Consider the following 21,722-nt stretch of genomic DNA (forward strand, 5'->3'; position numbering starts at 1 on the left):
CGTGTCCTTGTCTTCACAGGATACAGTCTTCATACCTCCAGAAAACTGCATCACAGGGTGATATGTGCATGGACAAGGGAAGCACAGGGTTTTGTGGGAGTGCAGAGCAGGGACACCGTAGTTGGGCTTGGGGGAGCAGCCAGGGGAGGAAGATGGGGCAGGTAGGGGAGGAAAAGGGAAGAGAAGCTCCAAAGTGAAAGAAAGCCTGGCTAGGGGGTTTAGGCAAAGCAGAGCTAAAGTGTAGTGTTCCAAGGGAAAAGCCGTGGGAGCATACACTCTATGCTTATCTGGGGGAAGAGAAGTTGGGGAGCTGATAGTGGTCATGGGGTCTTATCCGCAACCCCCCCCCATCCCCCACCTAAAATAACTTGAGCTAAAGTAGATCTCTATTGGTTGTTTCATGCAACAGGGTGGCTGGGTCCTGGGAAGCCCTGCCTCAAATGTTAGTCACCTGAGAAAGCTTCCTTTTCTGAGGCCAGGGGCTTTTATTAGGAAAGAAGTATTCTAACCACAGGGTCTTGCGGTGCGTCAGAATTCCTGGAGAGACTGAGCTACAAAGCCTCTCTGTGCTCGGTAACAGGAATGTGCAATTGACCTGTGGTTTGTTACAGAGGGTTGCATCATTGGGGAAAGAAGGCTGTGCCCAGGAACAGAATAGCCAAGGGTCTGGAGTTGTCCAGACCTAGAGGCTTCCCCAGTTGGCTGGATCCCAGTGCTGGGGGCCAGGGTCATGGACTTAGACCTCAGGAGAATCTCCCCATCCTAGTCTGTTGCAAGGACATGGGGTGCACACCTAACCCGGGCCAAACTGCCTGCTGCTCTGGGAAGAGGACTTTGTGTGGATGGCTCCATGCAAACCTACTCCCCTTTGCGGTTCATGCTTACATGACCGAGGATGGTTTTAACGCGTGCACACAGAGACTGGCATGCAATGGAGACTAGCGTGCAGGGAGCTTATTGGGGACTTGGCTCAGGAGCCACTCCTGTGTGGTGTGAAGAAAGGAAGACTGAACAGAAGGACCTGAACTGCAATGCAGTCACAGCACAGGCCTCAGCCCGGCCCTTAGAACATCTGGAGCTAGGGTGGGCCTGAAAAGAGAGCTGGGTCTCTGCATCCCCACACTGACTGCTCACTGGATGCAGGCTTCCCTTGGAGAGCAGACGTGACTTCTTCAGGGACAGGTCATCCTTATGGGGCAGGGGTAGGTCTGGGCAGTGCCCCCCAGCATCTACAGTGGCAATGATCAATGACAACTGTGATGCTACCATAGTGGCTATCTCACTGAATTTTCACAACAGTCTTCAGAGGGTATTAACTATTATCTTCACTTTACAGATGAGGAAACTGAGGCACAGAGTTGTTTGACTCAGAGCCTACTTCACCATAACATCTCCTTCGTGAGTAAATCATCGGATGTGTAATCGGGACACCTCAGTGCCGAACGCCTTAACTTCTCACCTACCCACTGACTGTTTCCCAAAAACGTCTTTATTGATCTCTGGGATTCAATTTTCCCAGCTCTCGAATGGGAAATACACACTTGGCCTACCTTTTACTGGGTGAGCTTTGTGAACTGCTAACCCCTATACGAATAGAAGACGGGATTCTTATTACACATGAAGAACAATAGGGGATCTAAGAAATGGCAGTATAAGACCACCCCTAAGTCTCTGAGGATGGCCAGAAGCCTAAACCTTTTGGGTACTCCAGCTGGCAGAAGGGCAAATACAAATACCTCCATTTGGCAAATAGATAGATGGAGGTAAATGACAGGAAAGTCTGTAGACAGAACTGAGGCCAAAAATTAATTCCCAGAACCCATGTCCAACATGGCCTTAGTATGGATCTGATGACACAATGGAAACAAGAGCCAGCCCATCCAAGAGGAAATGGACTTCCTGAAAGGGGTAGGAGGGAAATGTGAAATGTGCCGGGCACCATGCCAGATGCTTTATATAGGTTATGTTTTCATGCCTTCAATAACCGGAGGCTTTTGACCACTGTCAATCAGAAGTTCAAAGGTGAGGGGTAACCTGTTAAGGACATAGGGCCCAGACGGGGCAGGACCTTGGCTTTCTCCAGCACATCTCACAGCGTCCTACCGGGCAAGGAGCTTGCTCCAATGCCACAGGAATACTGGCAGCATTATAGGCTGGCCAGCGTCTGAACCTGTTCCTGCCCAGAAGTACAAACTGTAGAAGAGAGGGAAAGCCTTTGCGTCTTGCAGCAAGACCTGTTTCTTTAATTTGGGTGTTGGTCTGAGGCCTTCTCTGGGATTAATATGCTAGGGGCCTGGTGTGGTTGATTAAAGAAAGTTTGAGGCAAGATTTGCAAGCCCCGGGCCCAGAAAAAAAAAAAAAAAAAAAAAAACCCTGGGGTGAGGACAAGGGGGAAGACAGAAGAGGCCTTCCTATAAGCCCCAGAGTGATGGTGGTTTCCTCAAAGAGATCCCCGGCAAGACCCGGGATCTGCGTGTGGGCATCACTGCTAGGCCAGGAGAGGGCTGTGGGTGCACGTGTGTATGCAGTGATTGACCTGGAGTCAGACATGCCACAGAGCCTGTTGATTCACGTGCACCAGAGAAGCTTCCATCCAGATCTATCTAAACACATTTGACGGTGACTGTTGTCCTTCAGTAAAGACGTATCCCCTCCTCATCCTGGGTGATGGGCGATGTGAAAAGGTTCTCCAGAGGAGGTGTGGGCTCAATCAGGAGAGGGAAGAGCCCAGAAGACACTAAGGCATGGCCCAAGCATAACCTCTTGATGTATGGGGAGGGTTTCCCCATCCACGACACGGGGATGATGATCGCGCTTTGATAACACCGGCAAAGCTTTCGGTAGAGTGACGTGGACATAGCACCTCAGCAGATAGCTGTGGTTCGTCCAAAATTTCATGTGTGTTGAAGTTATTTGTTACTATAAATAATACTAATTTATTTAGTAGCAGCAGTACACGTTTAGAAGTGTTCTATATTTGTGGCGACTAAATACCTGGTCACTCTGCTGTGGCCAGCCCCTTCCTGTTGGTGTTCTCTCCATGAAATTCGGCTCCAATATTAGTAGAGTGGCTGTCTTCTAGTTAGAGCTTGACTGTATTCTTTCATCCTTTTACCTGGAACTTTTCTGTTTAGTATTTAAGACATGTGTCTTGTAAATGTCAGCAAGCCCGATTTATTTTATATTTTATTTTATTTTGTTAATATAATTTATTGTCAAGTTAGCTTAACATAGAGTGCATATACAGTGTGCTTTTGGTTTCGGGGGTAGATTCCTGTGATTCATCACATACAACACCCAGTGCTCAAACCCAACAAGTGCCCTCCTCAATGCCCATCACCCATTTCCCCCTCTCCCCCGCCCCCTTATCAGCCCTCAGTTTGTTCTCTATATTTAAGTGTCTTATAGTTTGCCTCCCTCCCTCTCTGTTTGAAACTTTTTTTCCCCTCCCCCTGCCCCGTGGTCTTCTGTTTAGTTTCTCAAGTTCTACATAGGAGTGCAAACATATGATATCTGTCTTTCTCTGACCTGTCTTTCAACTGGGAAGCTTAGTTCACATTCATTTTTTGGTAGTCCTTAATATATTTGAACTTGCTTTACTACCTTAATTTTTCATTTCTGTTTTAGCTCTTTTTTAATGCTTCTTATTCCTCTTTTCTTGCTGTACTGGCCTGGGGGGGGGTATTTTTTTTTATTCCATTTCCCCACCCTCCCTTAAAGGCTCAGAAATCACATACTTTGTTTCTGTTCTTTTTGTGGTTGCTATCGAAATTTTACCATGGCTCTTTTACTTTTCGGGGTCTAAAGGTAATAAATATCTACACATCCTTCCCCCCAAATACATGGATCTAGGAGCATTTTAAACCCAACCACTATGTTACTGCTGAATGGCATTTTAGTTCTATTATTTTGCTAACAGCACATTTAGATTTGCTTTTAACAGATAAGACAGGCTTTGTTTAGGTTTTCCTACACGTTTGCTGGTTTCTTGGCTCACCATTCTTACTGACATCCCAGATGTCGTGGGCCACCCAAACATGTCTACCTCCTACTCCCTGTGACCTGTGAATGTGTTATGTTACATGGCAAAGAGGGAATTGAAGTTACAGATGGAAAGCAAGTTGCTAATCAGCTGACCCTTAAAATAGGGAAATTATTTTGGATTATCTGGGTGGGCTCAGTATAACCACAAGAGTCCTTAACAGTGGGAGAGGGAGACAGAAGAGGAGTCAGAGTCATATGATGTGAGAAGGACCCAACCACCATTATTGGCTTTGAAGGCGGAAAAAGGGACCACCAGCCAAGGAATGCAGGAAGCTTCTAGAAGGTAGTAAAAGCAAGGAGACAGTTTGTGTCCTAGAACCCCCAGCAGCCCTGTTGACTAACACCTTGATTTGAGCCCAATGAGACTCAGATCAGAATTCTAACCTCCAGGGGCACCTGGGTGGCTCAGTCAGTTAAGCATGCGACTTCAGCTTAGGTCATAGTCTCACAGTTCGTGAGCTGGAGCCCCGCATCAGGCTCTGTGCTGACAGCTCAGAGCCTCTCTCTCTGTCCCTTCCCCCATTCGTGCTCTGTCTCTCCCTCAAAAATAAATAAGGCATTAAAAAAATTTTTTTAAAAGAATTCTAACCTCCAGAAATGGAAGATAATTTTGCATTGTTCTGAGCCACTACATTAGTGGCAATTTGTTATAGCAGCTAATAAAAAAATAATATGCCTTCTTTCTGGAATAACCTTCCTTCTTTTTAACACATCCTTTATTCTTTTAATGAGGGCCTGTTGGTGGTAAACTCATTTATAATTTGTCTGGAAATTTCCTTATTGTGTCCTTTTTCTGGAGAAATAGTTTTAATATGTACATGATTCTGTATTAACAGTTCATTTTCTGTCAGCACTTTGAAGATAATTATGATTTCTAAAAACTCAGTTTAATTCTCCAAACTGCCAGGTCATTTGTTAGTTTTCTCTCTTGCTCACACGTTGATTCTTTTTTTTTGCTTTAAATATTTCAAACAAAGTTATTTAAAATTCTGAATCCAATTGACCTGAAGTATTTGGGGACCTCAATCTGTTATTTTTGTTTCAGACTCTGAAGTTCCCACATTACTGGGATCATGTCGTACCTGAAGTTGGAGGTCTGAGTCATGAGGTCAAATTCTCTCTGGGACTTTGAAATCCACCCAGCAAGAGCCTTAAAACTCTGAAAAAAAAGGGGGGGGGGGAGGAAAAGAAATAAAGACAACATCGAATTATTTATAACATTAACCTTCTAACACAAAACATAACAATGTAACCCTTTGTTAAGACAGGTAAAATTGAGCAATAATCAAATGAACATTTTAGTTAAAGCAGGGATTGTGGAACAAAGGATCTTAACCTGAGAGGTATCTGCAGATAGGCCTGAGTGGGTCCGTGAACTCATGTAAATTTTATGTGATAGGTCAGGTTCATCTCTGGGGGGTAAGGATTCATATATTGAAAAGATGTACCATCTAAAAAAAGTTAAGAATCACTACTCTGGGGGGCGCCTGGGTGGCTCAGGTGGTTAAGCGCCTGACTTCAGCTCAGGTTATGATCTCGCCATTAGTGGGGTCAAGCCCCGCATCCGGCTCTGCACTGACAGCTCAGAACTTGGAGACTGCTTCGGATTCTGTGTCTTCCTCTCTCTCTGCCCCTCCCCCACTCGTGCTCGCGCGCGCGCGCGCGCGCGCGCGCACGCGCGCGCTCTCTCTCTCTCTCTCTCAAAAATAAACACTAAAAACTTTTTAAAAAAAAGAATCACTACGCTGGAGGAACTTCAAAAAGGAAAATAAACTCACATTTATTATTTTGTATCTTCATTATCCCTTTGCTGTTCTGGTTCTTAGTCCATCCCTTCATTTCTGTAGATTCCCAAAGAGACCTTAGCTTATTTTTCCATGTGTGATTTTGGGTTTGATTTCCAATCCAAGTTGAGAAGAAAAACATCAAAATTCTAGTAGACCAATGAGCAAAGGAGGTTTTGCCAGAAGCTGAAATCAGATGGAAAACAGAAACGTAGAAAAATGTGTCATTGCCATCATTAATGAAGAAGCCATAGTTAAGAGACTCATAAATATGGAGAACAAACTGAGGGTTGCTGGAGGGGTTGTGGGAGGGGGGATGGGCTAAATGGGGAAGGGGCACTAAGGAATCTACTCCTGAAATCATTGTTGCACTATTGCTAACTAATTTGGATGTAAATTTTTAAAAATAAAAAAATAAAATTAAAAAAAAAATGAAGAAGCCATAGTTAAAATAAGGCATTTACACCTCGTGAATTAGCAAAAAGTAGGAAAACCACACTTCCCAACGCTGATGAGGTTGCAGTGAAATTTGATGTCAGCAACTAGGGCTATTGTTTTAAACTTTTCAGAAGGTGATTGTGTAATGTGTAGCAAAAGCAGTAAAAATATTATCCATCTTTGATCCATTAATCCTATTTCAGGGAATTTGTCGACAGAAAATAATCTGAGGGGTAAAAATCACACAGTTATTGCAGCATAGATGAAAACAAAAACATTAGAAGAAAACTCAATGTGCAAAAAAGGTAAATGAACTAATGATACCATATTTATGGAAAATGATGCAGCTCTTTGAAATGTTTAATTCTGAAGACCAAGTGGCGAGCACAAAAAGTGCTTATTACACACAGGTGGTGTCATCTCACCCAACTGAGACTCTGAAAAGGGATGGAGATTTTTGAGTTCTCAGAGACTATGCAACTAGACGCCAATTTCCCTCTATTTTCAAGAAGTCTGAGCAGCTGGCCATGCCTTGTGATCAGATGACCATAGTGGATGAGTAACAAACTGAGAAACCTGTGATTACATGCTTAGAGTTTACACTCTGATCAAACAAACCTCACCAAAAAATGTTACCCTGAACAACGTAATGATTTACTGAACAGAATGATAAGGCCCAAATATTGCCTGCTCGGTTCTCATGAGGGACGATGAATAATCAACACAGCTTTAGGACTTAGCTGGAAGTGTTGAGGGTTTTCTTTTTACAAAATCTCACAGTCTTCATCTGTGCCAACAGTAGCCTCTGATGTCATAAACTCTTGACTCATCATCTTGGTTGCCAGCCTACTCATTCTTCCCAAACATGGCCACCATCTTCACATCTTTGTCTGTTTCTTGCTCTACCCACAATGCCCGTCTTCTGGCCAGAAACTCATTCACCCCTGAGCTTTAAGGCTGCCTCCTCTGAGAAGCCTCCCCCCCATGCATTTCCCTATCATCAAGGGCTTCTTCCCAGGCCTTCCATGCCCTTCTTTTTATTTCCACATTACCGCACTGTGTTACCACAAATTGCGATTACATCTGTTTCCCCACTGTGACTAGGAGTTTAATTCATAGCAAAGTGGATCCAGTATGGGATTGGGAGTTGAATAAACCTGGTTTTAAGTTTTAGCCACACCTTTTACTAGCTCTGTGACCTTGGACAAGTTACTGAGTCTCTGAACTTTTGTTCCTTTATCAGAACAATAAGGGTCAAAGAAAACCTGCTTCATGAGGCTATTGACACATGCTAAGTGCCCAATAATTATTATCTGTACGCAGGCTTATGAATCCCTGGAGTAGAATAAGACCAAAATCTTTTGGCTCCTAGCCCAGTGCCATACCATAATGGCTGGAAAAGGTATATGAATCCCAGAAGGCCACAGCTCCTTGAGCCAACAAGAATCCAACTGTAGGTCCAGAAATTAGCAGTTGCTTCTCCTGTCCCCTTGGAGCCCTCAGACATTGGGGAAATCCCTTCATGTACCTCCTTCCGCCCCCACAGTGAGAAGGTCCAAGAATAGATCACTGTAGGGGCAGGAGGAATCAGATCTCCTGGCCACTGCCCAACCTCTGGCCCCTTCCCTCTGCTGGGCCAACAGACAGTGAATCACTGCTGACATCATCCATGACACCCACTGGTCTTGGAGTTGGTGACTCCATGATGTGAAGAAACCTTCCTTCTGAGAAGCATCTCCTCCAGGTTACCAAAGATTTGTCTCCTCTCCTACAACCATTGCTCTAAACCTTGTTTACCTCTAACTTCTCAAAGTGACCCCTTAACCCTGGCATTACCTCTTGGTGACCTCATGTTCTGTATTACTGAGAAGAATCAGGATGTGGGTCAGGAATTCCCTTAACTTCCTTCTTCAGAATTATAGTGGAACCATAATGACAAAAATCACCTGTGACTGGACCCAGATGTGAGTCTGGTCTATGTTATTAGCTTAGTAATATTTAGCACATCTCCTAATCCTTGGCCACTTACCTGGGCCACTTACAAAAAGAAGTTAAAAGAAAAAAACCATACCTTCAAGATGTCATAAGGATTAAATAAAATAACTTGGTGAAAGGACCAGAAACCTCATAGGTACCCAACAAAAATTGGCTATTATCCATTTCTCTTCCTTTTAAAATATTGTTGTTCCTTCCTTTCTGTCCCCGAAGTTCCAGCTGTTGGATGGACATGTCCCTAGTAACATGTACCTTACATATAACATCCATAATGCCCCAAGCAGAATCCACTGACTTCTCAGTCCACCCTTCCAACTACTCTGTTTCTGTGGATAATGCAAACTTCTTGAATTAGTTTCCTATTGCTGCTGTAACAAATTACCATAAACTTAATGATTTAAAACACAAATTTATTGTTTTACAGTTCTGTAAGTTAGATGTCTGACACAGGGGCTACCGGGAGAAAATCAAGGTGGCAGCATGGCTGTGTTCCTTCTGGATGCCCTTTGGGAGAGTCCTTTTCCTTGCCTTTTCCTGCTTCTAGAGGCTGCCCACATTCCTTGGCTTGTAGCTTCATCTCCTTGACCTCTCTTTCTGTTCCCACATCTCTGATTCATATTCCTGCTTTCCTATTCTAAGTATCATTGAGATTACATTGAGCCTGCCAGGATGATCCGGGATCACTTCTCTTACCATTTTGAGATCTTTAATTCCATCTAGAAAATCTCTTTTTCCATGTAAGGTAACATGTGACAGGCTCTGAGCATCCTATGTCCATTGACATGGACATCTTTGGGGGCCACAAATCTGCCTAACACAAGTCCTTTCAGAACCCCTGGCCTAAAGCATCGAGAACATCTGTGACTCCTCTCCATCCCCATCCCCACCTCCCTTCATAGGAAATCACCTAGTATAGTGATAGCAAAGAAGTTTGGGATCACGTGCCCCCTCCGACCCACTGGCACAAGCTGCCTAGACTATGGTGCTGTGGACTGCGAGGCTGTATCTTGGATCCCTCAAGAAAAAGTGATCCGATCAACTAGCCATGTCTGTGGTGGTCATGGCAGGGCAGTACATAGCATGTGCTCGTGGGAGATGCATCTCCCATATCTGACCTCTGCTACCCATGCCCACAGGCACCACCACCCCCATTCCCAATTAGAACTGTTTGCCCAAAGTATTACAATAGCCCCTTAAGAACAGAAATTTTTCCTCTGTCTGTGGTCTCTCTCAGCATCAGTCTGCCTCCTATATGTGGCCAGATATTTCAGAAGAGTGGTTTCTACATATTGGTCCTTAGATCAGCACCAGTGTAAAAACGGGCCAAATAAAATGAGAAACAAGACAGCCCTTGATATTTAAGTGTATTGGGGTGTTGACAACTCTCCTGTTTTTGAGGACTGTCCTTTCCTCTGAGATCATATCTTTTGGGGGGGGGCACAGAATAAAAATGGCTTTTCCTTTTTGAAATTTGTTATTTGTTTTTTTTTTTTAATTTTTTTTAACGTTTATTTATTTTTGAGACAGAGAGAGACAGAGCATGAACGGGGGAGGGTCAGAGAGAGAGGGAGACACAGATCCTGAAACAGGCTCCAGGCTCTGAGCAGTCAGCACAGAGCCCGATGTGGGGCTCGAACTCACGGACCGTGAGATCATGACCTGAGCCTAAGTCGGACGCTTAACCGACTGAGCCACCCAGGTGCCCTTATTTGTTATTTTTTAAGTATATTTTTATTTATTTTGAGAGTGAGAGCAAGAGTATGAGCAGGGTAGGGGCAGAGAGAGTGGAGAGAGAATCCCAGGTAGGCCCCACACTGACAGAGCAGTGCCAGATGCAGGGCTCGATCTCACAGACTGTGAGATCACAACCTGAGCCCAAACCAACTGGGCCACCCAGGTGCCCCTGTAATTTGTTGTTTCATTAAGGCCCTTGTCAAAGTTAAAAGTTAATTCCGGAAAACTCCTGAATTAAAAAACATACGTTGTCAAAAGACAAATTATTGGCATCAGTTATTCAAAAGTCTGCAAATAGCTCTTAAATCACAGTTCTGATCACAGAGCATATCAGGCCTCCTCCCCCCAACCCGATCTAAAAAAGCCTCCCTTGCTTGTGGAAGGAAACCATCTCACTCTTTATGTCTATCCAGGTCATAACAAGTTCCCCATAGTATGTCTCCACCTGCTCCTTCACCCTCCGTGCATTCCCTCACACTGTCACATGGATCCTTCACTATTTCTAGAACTATCCCCCTCGCCCTTCTCACTTACTTGGCTCGTTTCACTCCCTCAAACTGCCATATCCATCTTCCTACACATATGCACCTGCTGAAACCCTGGTGAGCCCTCAGAGCCCATATAGAATGCTGCTTCCTCCATGAAGCCTTCGGGACCTCTCAACCGCATGCTGTCTCTAACTCTGCACAGGTTGTTTGGATCTTCCCCGTGGCATCTACGTCTTGGCTTGTTTGAGCTCCTCAGGCACGCTCTCCAAAGAAAGAGGAGGAAACGGGGAGTGTTCACAAACAAGACTGTCAGTCAGGAGGCTCTGAATTGGAATCTCATTTGCACCGCTTATTAACTGAGGCAGGCGACTTAGTTCTCTGAGCCTCAGTTGCTCCGATTTGATGATGGAGTATGAGGTTCCCCTAGGTATGGGCTCAGCACGGTGCTTCAAGGCTTACCAGTAGGCCACCTTCATCAGTTTAGTAATGACCAAGACTCAGTCCTTCTGTGTCTCCCAGTGTCCAGCACTTGGCCCAAAATACTCTGGTCCTGGCACCACGCCTTGTTGTTCCCTGCTTCTCCAGGGAGACACTCAACTAGCGCCTGTTGTGTGAACGTGAATGTGTCTAACCGCAAAAATAATCTCCAGTTTGCCAGCATTTAAGAAAGAACAGAAAGCTACTGCAGAATCCCCCTTCCCCTGTGAGCAGCCTTTCTCTCTATCCTTTCTTTCTTTCTTTTCTTTTTTTAATTTACATCCAAGTTAGTTAGCATATAGTGCAATAATGACTTCAGGAGTAGAATCCAGTGATTCATCCCCTATGTATACCACCCAAGGCTCATCCCAACAAATGTCCTCCTACCCATTTAGCCCATCCCTTCACCCACCACCCCTCCAGCAATACTCAGTGTGTTCTCTATATTTAAGTCTCTTATGTTTTGTCCTCCTCCCGGTTTTTATATTATTTTTGTTTCCCTTCCCTTATGTTCATCTGTTTTGTATCTTAAATTCCACATATGAGTGAAGTCATGGGTCTTTCTCTGACTTACTTCACTTAGCATAATACACTCTGGTTCCATCCACGTTGTTGCAAATGGCAAGATTTCATTCTTCTTGATTGTCAAGTACTACTCCATTGTATATGTATACCACATCTTCTTTACCCATTCATCTGTTGATGGATATTTGGGCTCTTTCCATAATTTGGCCATTGTCGATAACACTGCTTTAAACATGGGGGTGCATGTGGCCCTTTGAAACAGCACACCTGTATCCTTTGGACAAATACCTAGTAGTGCAATTGCTGGGTTGTAGGGTAGTTCTATTTTTAATTTTTTGAGGACCCTCCATGCTGTTTTCCAGAGTGGCTTCACCAGTTTGTATGCCCACCAGCAATGCAAAAGGGTTCTTCTTTCTCTGCATCTTCACCAGTATCTGTCATTGCCTAAGTTGTTAATTTTAGCCATTCTGACAGGTGTGAGGTGGTATCTCATTGTGGTTTTGATTTGTATTTCTCTGATGATGAGTGATGTTGAGCATCTTTTCATGTGTCTGTTAGTCATCTGAATGTCTTTTTTAGAAAAGTGTCTATTCACAGTCTCTTTAGCAAATGGTGCTGGGAGAACTGGACAGCAACATGTAGAAGAATGAAACTAGACCATTTTCTTACACTGGACACAAATATAAACTCAAAATGGATGAAAGACCAAAATGTGAGACAGGAAACCATCAAAACCCTAGAGGAGAAAGCAGGCAACCTCTCTGACCTCAGCCACAGCAATTTCTTACTTGACACATCTCCAAAGTCAAGAAAATTAAAAGCAAAACTGAGCTATTGGGACCTCATCAAGATAAAAAGCTTCTGCACTGCAAAGGAAACCATCAACAAAACTAAAAGGCAACTGACAGAATGGGAAAAGATATTTGCAAATGGCATATCGGATAAAAGGCTAGTATCCAAAATCTATAAAGACCTCACCAAACTCCACACCTGAAAAACAAATAACCCAGGGATGAAATGGGCAGAAGACATAAATAGACATTTTTCCAAGGAAGACATCCAGATGGGCAACAGACACATGAAATGATGCTCGACGTCACTCATCATCAGGGAAGTACAAGTCAAAGTCACACTGAGACACTACCTCACACCTCTCAAAGTGGCTAAAACGAACAAATCAGGAGACTATAGATGCTGGCAAGGGTGTGGAGAAATGGGAACCCTCTTGCACTGTTGGGGGGAACACAAACGGGTGCAGCCGCTCTGGAAAACAGTGTGGAGGTTCCTCAAAAAATTAAAAATAGAACTACCCTATGACCCAGCAATAGCACTGCTAGGAATTTACCCATGGGATACAGGAGTTCTGATGCATAGGGGCATATGTACCCCTATGTTTATAGCAGTGCTTTCAACAATGGCCAAATCATGGAAAGAGCCTAAGTGTCCATCAACTGAGGAATGGACAAAGAAGATGTGGTTTATATATACAATGGAATACTACTCGGCAATGAGAAAGAATGAAATCCTGCCATTTACAGCAACGTGGATGGAACTAGAGGGTATTATGCTAAGTGAAATAAGTCAGAGAAGGACAGATATCATATGTTTTCACTCATATGTGGATCTCGAGAAACTTAACAGAAGACCGTGGGGGAAGGAAAGGAGCAAAAATTGTTACAGAGAGGGAGGGAGGCAAATCATAAGAGACTCTTAAATACAGAGAACAAACTGAGGGTGGATGAGGGGTGAGGGAGAGGGAAAATGGATAATGGGCACTGAGGAGGGCATTGTTGGGATGAGCACTGGGTGTTGTATGGAAGCCAATTTGACAATAAATTATATTAAAAAAAAAAAGAAAAGTGTCTATTCATGTCTTTTGCCCATTTCTTCACTGGATTATTTGCTTTTTGAATGTGGAGTTTGATAAGTTCTTTATAGATTTTGGATACTAGCCCCTTATCTGATATGTCATTTGCAAATATCTTCTCCCATTCCATTGGTTGCCTTTTAGTTTTGCTGATTGTTTTCTCTCTGCCCTTTCTTGGTTCTTTTCCCTTCAATCTGCCCACCCCACTCCCCCAACCCCCCCTGATTTCTGCCTGTTTTCTGAGCTGGCTCTGTAGCCTTCCCACGGATTCTGGGAACCACCTGATAACACTTTTCAATAAATTATTTTTCTATTTAAAAAAGTATGAGTCCATTTCCATTCCCTGTCCCATAGCCCCCAGCTGATAAGCATGGATCTGTCAACCATGACTGGCTTGTGACACTAATATAACACTTCGTGTGCCCCGTATACATCTGTGTTTGCCAATCATGCGATGGCTCTCACTGGTGGTAGTGAGACAATTTCAGGTCTCAGAACATATTTCTATATTTCAATAGTGGAATTGTGTTCCAGAATACAAACATAGCTAGCACGTGAAACTTGTGATGTCAACAATATCGGTATTTGGGAGGAGGCTAAAATGGATAATTCCTATTTTTAAAATGTGTCTGCAGTGTAGTGGCTTTTTAGTTTTCTATTCTCCAACTAAGCATGCTTCCCATGGGGATAAATCCCCCACTGGTCATGTCTTGGTAGGAAGTAGGGCTCTGCTTTCCATTTCAGAACTTGAAAGAGCTAACTACTTCTCTCTTATTCCCTAGATAGTGAGGACGGTATGGGCACATGATCAACGACAGGCCAGTGGATGCTTCTCCTGAGGACTTTGAATTTGAGGGAGTGACTCAAAGACACAGAATGCACTAAGTTGTTCATGACAGTGGTGACAGTGGTTATTCTAATCCCTCCCTTTATGACTGAGCACATTGAGGTCACAAAGCACTGAACGTGATCCAGAACATTGAAGTTACTTGTCCAAGGCCACAGAGCTATCGGGGAGTAAAGCTCATTGCGGGACAAGACCTTCAGCCCACACGTTTCCCTTCAGCCCAGTGCTTGGCCCACCACACTCGCCCATAGGGGAATATCACATTTGTCATTGTCAGTCGGCCACTACATGCGCACGAGTCCCACAGACGCTGGTTCGAAGTTGGGCGGTAAGCTGCAAGATGGAAACCTAGAGAAGGAGCATGGGCTTTGGCAGAGAAGAACGTGATGGCATTGACCATGAAACCCAACAGACCCAGCATTCTCAGGCAGGGTGGCAGGGGAGCAGGGAGAGCAACACTGCACAGAGCCTTGGCTCATTTCTACTGCATGACATGGGCCATTTCTGATGACTGTGGCTCCACAGAGGTGGGAAGGGGGCAGTGCGTGCGGTAGCCTGGCTCCTTAGACTCTCTTATAGTGGCCTTCCAGCTTGTCCTTGTACTACCTGCAAAGTTAAGAGCCACATTTTGCAGACTCCCTTGCAGCGAAAATTCCAGAGGTGACTTCAGTTCTGCCAATCGGACACATCTGTGGGAGACTTGAATCCGGAATCCATTATTTGGGGAAAGCCATCCATTCCTTTCCTGCAGATTGAGCAAGCACAGCGTGCTTCAGGTTCCCAGAGCTGGTGAGGCCATGTGTTCCTGGAGCCAACAGCCAATGCAGCTGCTTCCTGATTCTGCACTGGGCTCCCGGGGTGTGAAGCTGGGGCCGGTGGTGACAGCATCTCCCTGACTGTGGCGGAGGTGATGGCTCCCCCAGCAGCCAGTTCTGGAGTGTTCCTCCGAAGATTATTTCTGAATGCCCAGCCTACAGCTCATTCCTCTGATCCTCCAGCTGATTCTGTATGCACCCAATTCTTGATAGGAAAGCATTCCTGATGACATCAGAGCATTCCTGTCACTTGCAACTGAATCCTGAAAAACAAACCAACATTTCGCCATTTCTTCCTCACTTCTGTGCCTTAGCAGGTACTCTTGGCTATGTGTAAAAATCCTCTATGTGTAAAAAGGCCCTGACTCTGCCTGGCTAACTCCTACTTTTATCTCAACATTGGCTCAAACATCACCTCTTCCATGAAGGCTTTACTGCTTACTTCCAGAATGGTTTAGTTCTTGTTCTCCATTCTCATGCACTTTCCATCTCTCTCCTTCCATCTCTCTCCACCTCTCTCCATCTTTCTCTCTCTACCTCTCTCTCTCTCCACCTTTCTCTATCTCTCCCTATCTCTCTCCCTCCACCTCTTTCTCTCCATCTCTCTCTATCTCCCTCTATCATCTGTCTCTCTCCGTCTTTTCCTTATTCTTCCCTTTCATTCATTTTTTTTCATTTCTTTCACTTACTCATTTATCACACATTTACTAAACACTTACTAGAAGACAATCACTGAAATACAAAAATGTAAAGGGCACAGTCTCTGCCCAGAGGCTGCTTACAGATTAACCAGAGTCCCATAATTAAAATGTAGTGTGGCAAGTGCTGTGATGGAGTTGATCCGGGGTCTCATAGGAGCATGGAGAAGGGATACTCAATTGGGCCACAGGGTGACAAATTGTTTCCCTGAGGGCCTGAGCTCCAAAGTAGGAGTAAAATTAGCCGAGGAAGTAAGAGAGGAATGATTTTCCAAACAGAAAGAGCAGCATGTTCAAGGGCAGACCTTCTGTGAGAGAGAGCATGCTGGGGACCTACCTGCAAGAGGTTTGCGACAGCTATAATGTGCTGCATGTGCAGGGAGCCGTGAGGGCAACTGGGAGATGGGCTGGGGACTGACAGTGCCCAGAATACGAGGCATCTTGTGTTTGCTAAAACTGTATGGGAACCTTGTAAGAAAAGGCGTAGGGCCATCCGGATGTAGCAGTGTGGACCAGGGTATAGGACAAAGCAGAACTGCAACAAGGAGTTTGGTGGGGAGATCACATCAGCACCCACAGATGAGGAGGCAGGGTCTGAACTATGGTGATGACCATTGGGATGGACAGAAGGCCCTAGAGATACCTTGGAGATAGATTCAATAGGACTTGTGAGTGCTGAATGTGGATGCAACATTGAACGCGCAGAGACGACAGAGAGCAAGAATATTCTTATTTGGGAGTGTCAATAACTGGGAAGACAGCAGAATCATCCATTGAGAATGGAGATACACTGGAAGGGGAAGCAGATTGTTTCAAAGGCAGTGGAGGGAGACAGTTAATTGAGCTTAGTTGCATTGTGTCTGAGATGTAGAGGGGACATCCAAGGGGGTGTCCAGTTGGCAGGCAGACTCACACACCTGGAAGTTAGAAGAAGAGACTGCTCTAAAGATAGAGACCTGGAAGTGATGGCTGAAGCCTGAGAGGGGCCTGAAAGAAAGAGTGTAAAGGGTAAACCAACACTTCAGCATGGAGTAGTTTATGATATCATTTTTTTTTAAGTTTTTTTTTTTTTTTTCCTAATGTTTATTTATTCTTGAGACAGAGACAGAGCGCGAACAGGGGAGGGGCAGAGAGAGAGGGAGACGCAGAATCTGAAACAGGCTCCAGGCTCTGAGCTGTCAGCACAGAGCCCGATGCGGGGCTCAAACCCACGAACTGTGAGATCATGACCTGAGCCGAATTCGGACGCTCAACCGACTGAGCCACCCAGGCGCCCCTATGATATCATTTTTAAAGATGAATTTGTTCTCCCTGCTGCATTATGAACTGTAACATTTTTATCTTTGAGTCTGTATTTTCTACTACAGTATCTTGAATATAGTAAGAGCTCAAAAGACAGTAATAAGCACATCAATAATGAATTAATTTACTCGTTTTTAAGGGGAAGGGCTTTAACTGTAGCTAGGAAAGTAGATCTTTCTCATGATCTCAGGACGAGGACGTACAGGACTATAGGATTCCTATAAAGCAGAATCCCAGGCAAGGGGGGCACCAATCTGGATCCAAACGGCATTCCCAATGCCCTGGCCAATCAGGGCACCCGAGATAGCCCAGGCTGCTCTTAGGGCCACCTGGAATGAGGCTACCTCCTCCAAATGCCCAGTTCTCATGACCAGTCAGTTACTGCTCTATCCTCCAGGTATTGTTCCTGGTCTTCCTCTAACCTTATTTAGAGATTTACTAAGAAAACAAATCTCCTGGCTAAAATTTACAACTCAGAAGACAACAGATGTTGGCAAGGATGCAGAGAAAGGGGAACACTTTTGCACTGTTGGTGGGAATGCAAACTGGTACAGCCCCTCTGGAAAACAGTATGGAGGTTCCTCAAAATTTTAAAAATAGAACTGCCCTATGACCCAACAGTTGCACTACTAGGTATTTATCCATAGTATGCAAAAATATTGATTCAAAGGGATGCACCCCAATGTTTATAGCAGCACTATCAATAATAGCCAGTTATGGAAAGAGCCCAAATGTCCATCAACTGGCGAATGGATAAAAAAGATGTGGTATATATATACAATGGTATACTACTTGTCAATCAAAAAGAATGAAATCTTGCCATTTGCAACGACGTGGATGAAACTAGAAGCTATGCTAAGTGAAATATGTCAGTCAGAGACAGGTAAATATCATATGATTTCACTCATATGTGGAAGTTAAGAAATAAAACAGATGAACATGGGGAAGAGAAGGAAAAAACGATAAAAACAGAGAGGGGGACAAACCATAAGGTTCTCAGAGAACAGAGGATGGCTGGAGGGGTGTTGGGTGGGGGGATGGGCTAAATGGGTGATGGGCATTAAAGAGGGCACTTTTGGGGATGAGCACTGGGTGTCATATGTAAGTGATGAATCACTAAATTCTACTCCTGAAACCATTGTTACACTATATGTTAACTAACTTGAATTTAAATAAAACTTAAAAAAAGAAAGAAAGAAAGCAAATTTCCTATGCTTACTAACCTCAGTAAAGTAAAACTTCCTTTTCTTTGCCCTAAAAAAGTCTCTTCTAAGCCTCAATGAATGCCACGTCTGAAATGCTAGCCACTTCCCTTTGCTCAACTTCAAGAACGCCATTGCTTCCTGAGCTGCATGCAAACTGTCTTACCCTAGATGCTGCCTCCAACTCCCACAGGGCAAGGGCTTGGTCTGCTTTCCAGTAGTTCAGTGACCTGTGGGACCCTGTGGGGGCCTGTGGGCAGGAATTGCAAGTGTCTGTCCTTGGCCTTGAGGTCAAAAAGGTAAGAAAGGTTATGCAGTGGCCATAGCTTTCCCAGGGGGCCCACAATGGGAAGTAATTGCTGTAAAAACCCTGGCCGTTATTTTGCAAAATCACATGTCCCACAGTGATGGTTTGTGAACCCTAATGTGCTTTCCTCCATCTGCCATTCGGCAAAACTATTTATTCTAGCAAGCACTAATTCAATAAAATCTATCTAGGCTTACTATTTACACAACTCCCACTGCACCCTCCTTTCCCTTTGGAGAACACGATTTGTGACAAATAAGTGCCCACTTCCTCCACACACCCTCCACTTTCCATCTGATAGCCCTATTTTTCTCCCTCACAGCCTGTACCACTAGCCAAAATTATATCATATGTATTTGCTCAGGTGTTTATGTCTCTGTCTCTTGCTACATAAATCCCTTAATACACCTTATTCATGGATACATCCCAATAGTGAAAACAGTATCATACACATAGCAAGTGCTTACTAGTTATTTTTTAAATGAATCACTCTATTCTCTTTTCTAAATATTCCCCTAATTCTTGCATTGGCTGAACCCTGGAACCAAGAACCCAAAGCATGGTCTTTCTGGGGACCATGCTTTCCTTGCAGCTTTCTCAAGGAGAAAGAACTCAGGCCCAGATATTTCAGGGCCAGGAGGTTGGGGCCAACGTTGGGTCACCTCTCCACTGACATCAGATTGTGACATCTTCAACTTTTGTTAAATGAACAACCAACAAAGGCAAACAAACGAAAACCCCAGCCCTTTGAAGTTTATACCAACCTGTACTTCTTTGTGTAGCTTTCAGCTACTGACCTCATTATCATTCCCCTCCATTTATTAAATATTTGGCACCTGGAACCAAGTCTTTCTCTTTGTCCTGAACCCCAAGGGACCTTGACATCCATTTGGATGACCTACATCATGACTTCTCAGTCTCTTGACTTTCTCACTTTCAGTGACTCCCACCTCTACTCTCCCTTTTTTACCCTATGACTTGTCATTTCTCATAATCTCTTCACTTCTGAAATGTTCAAACATCCTACTCTGACCACAAAAGACAGGATTTATGTCCTGTTTCTCCTTTTCTCCTTTCTCTTTTTCCCTCCCTCTGTTTCTCCCTCACTTTTCATTTTTTCCACTGTGTATATATTTCAACACCAGAGACCTCCAGTCCCTTGACCACTCAACTTTCTTCTATCATCTCTTCCAATTTTCACTTCCTTCTAGTCCCTACTTGGACCATTCTTTTGTCAATATTCCCCACTGATGGCCCCTCTGCTCTCCCATTGCACTGCTTGGCAAAAATCTGGATCTATCTGATGTCTGCCTCCTCAGATTCTACACCAAAGTCACCAAGTAGCTCGGAAGATCATGGCAGATCTGCCCCATTGCATCTTGATGACGGCCCAAACCAGCTAGCTTCTGTCATTGCTTAGCATCCCTTCCTTGTGTCTATAATTTGCTAGCTATCCCATCTCCACAGAAAATATTTCAAATATTCCTTATATTCTTTAGTCTCCTGCCCAACCTCCTCTTCCTTTACTTAATAACAAAGTAACAGAAACTAACAGGAAGAATTTCTCAACTCCTCATCAGCCCAGATCGAACCTTTCTTTATCTTTGCCTTCTTCCCTCTTACCCAAGGCTAGTCTCTGACCTCTAGCTTTTGGTACCATCCCATTCAGCCTCCTCAAGTTTCTCACATCACCTACCATTTTTGATCATCACGTGAGGACTCTTGTGCACCTGGTCCCATGCCAAGAGCTTGGCATGCCTTGACTTACTCAATCCTCCCCCAAAAGGCTACGATATGGTGGCCACCATTAGCATAAACCCACTTTATTTGCCCAAATTTACATTAAGTGGAAGAAAATCGCTCTACGTTCCTTATTCTACTATCATTAAATAAAAATCCTATTTAGTTCTTTTTCCATTCTGCTGTTAAGATTAAACCCAAGGGACTGCTGCTTATTTATCACAGAAATAATATCATTTCTATGCCTACAGTGTTAGTCTTCATAACTGAAAAACAAAAAATCCTGGTAATATAGGAGGTATCTGCTCTTCCTCACAGCTTAAGTGGGACAGATATGGTTCTGCAGCATAAACTAGTTCAAAGAATCCATTTTAAGCAAGATTTTTTTTTCCATATTAAGCAATAATTAAGAACAGCCATGGGTGCCTGGGTGGCTCAGTCGGTTAAGCGGCCGACTTCGGCTCAGGTCATGATCTCACGGTCCGTGAGTTCGAGTCCCATATCGGGCTCTGTGCCCACAGCTCGGAGCCTGGAGCCTGCTTCGGATTCTGTGTCTCCTTCTCTCTCTGCCCCTCCCCTGCTTGCACTCTGTCTCTCTCTGTCTCTCTCTCTCTCTCAAAAAAAAAAAAAAAATAAATAAACATTAAAAAAAAAAAAGAACAGCCACAAGACTATCACTTTTTGAGTGTGTGCATTATGAAGACCTGTATGAATATTCGTTACTGTCACAAACTTTTTTATTCTTAGTTAAAATAAATATGCCCTTGCAAGTGTTAGTTGAACAAAACAGTCTTATAAAGCACTGAAGCCTTCAGAAGTTGTGTCCTGTAAAAGTAACCCCCCAAAAGAAACCTGTAGTTTTAATTTGACTCAATTGGCACCGTGTTGCTGTTGTGGTTTCAAAACATGCCCACACATTGTTTGAGACTTTTCTCATGAGGAGGTGGGACCTAATTTCCCCCCTTTTCAAAGTGGGCTGACATTGATGATGCACTTCTAATGGATAGAATGAGGCAGGAGTGATACCGAATGACTTTTGAAGCTAGGTCATCAGAAGTTATACAGCTTCTGCCTGGCTCTCTCTCTCTCTCTCTCTCTCTCTCTCTCTCTCTCAAGACGCCCACTCCTGGAACCCAGTCACCATGTCGTGGAAAAGCCCACGCTGCATGGAGAGTCCATATGAAAGTGATTTGGTCAACAGTCCCACCAAGGTCCCAGCAGAAAGCCGGTATTACCTCTAGACCTGTTAGTGAAACAACCATCGGATGACCCCAGCTCTTAACCTTTGAACTCCCTCAGCTGATGCTGGGGTGGATCGGACTGAGTCTTGTTCAACTGCAGATTCACAAGCGAAACGAAATTGTCTTCTTCTTCTTTTTTTTAAGCTACTAAGTTTCAGGATGCTTTATTTCACAATAATAGATCAATGAAATCGTTGGAAATAATGTTGAAAAAGCAT

At 44.1% G+C, this 21,722-nt stretch overlaps 1 protein-coding gene across 1 annotated transcript in view; it reads right to left on the reverse strand.

The window, feature by feature from the left end:
• Nucleotides 1-14,370: 14,370 nt before the first annotated feature.
• The window catches only part of IL1F10 (interleukin 1 family member 10), a 32,642-nt gene continuing 25,290 nt past the window's right edge, over nt 14,371-21,722 (reverse strand). The window contains exon 5 of the mRNA XM_047854297.1: nt 14,371-15,277. Coding sequence (XP_047710253.1) covers nt 15,152-15,277 — 126 coding nt within the window. The 3' untranslated portion in view covers nt 14,371-15,151. The remainder of the gene's footprint in view (nt 15,278-21,722) is intronic.

Source organism: Prionailurus viverrinus, chromosome A3 (assembly GCF_022837055.1).
Source record: "Prionailurus viverrinus isolate Anna chromosome A3, UM_Priviv_1.0, whole genome shotgun sequence".
Lineage (NCBI taxonomy): Eukaryota > Metazoa > Chordata > Mammalia > Carnivora > Felidae > Prionailurus > Prionailurus viverrinus.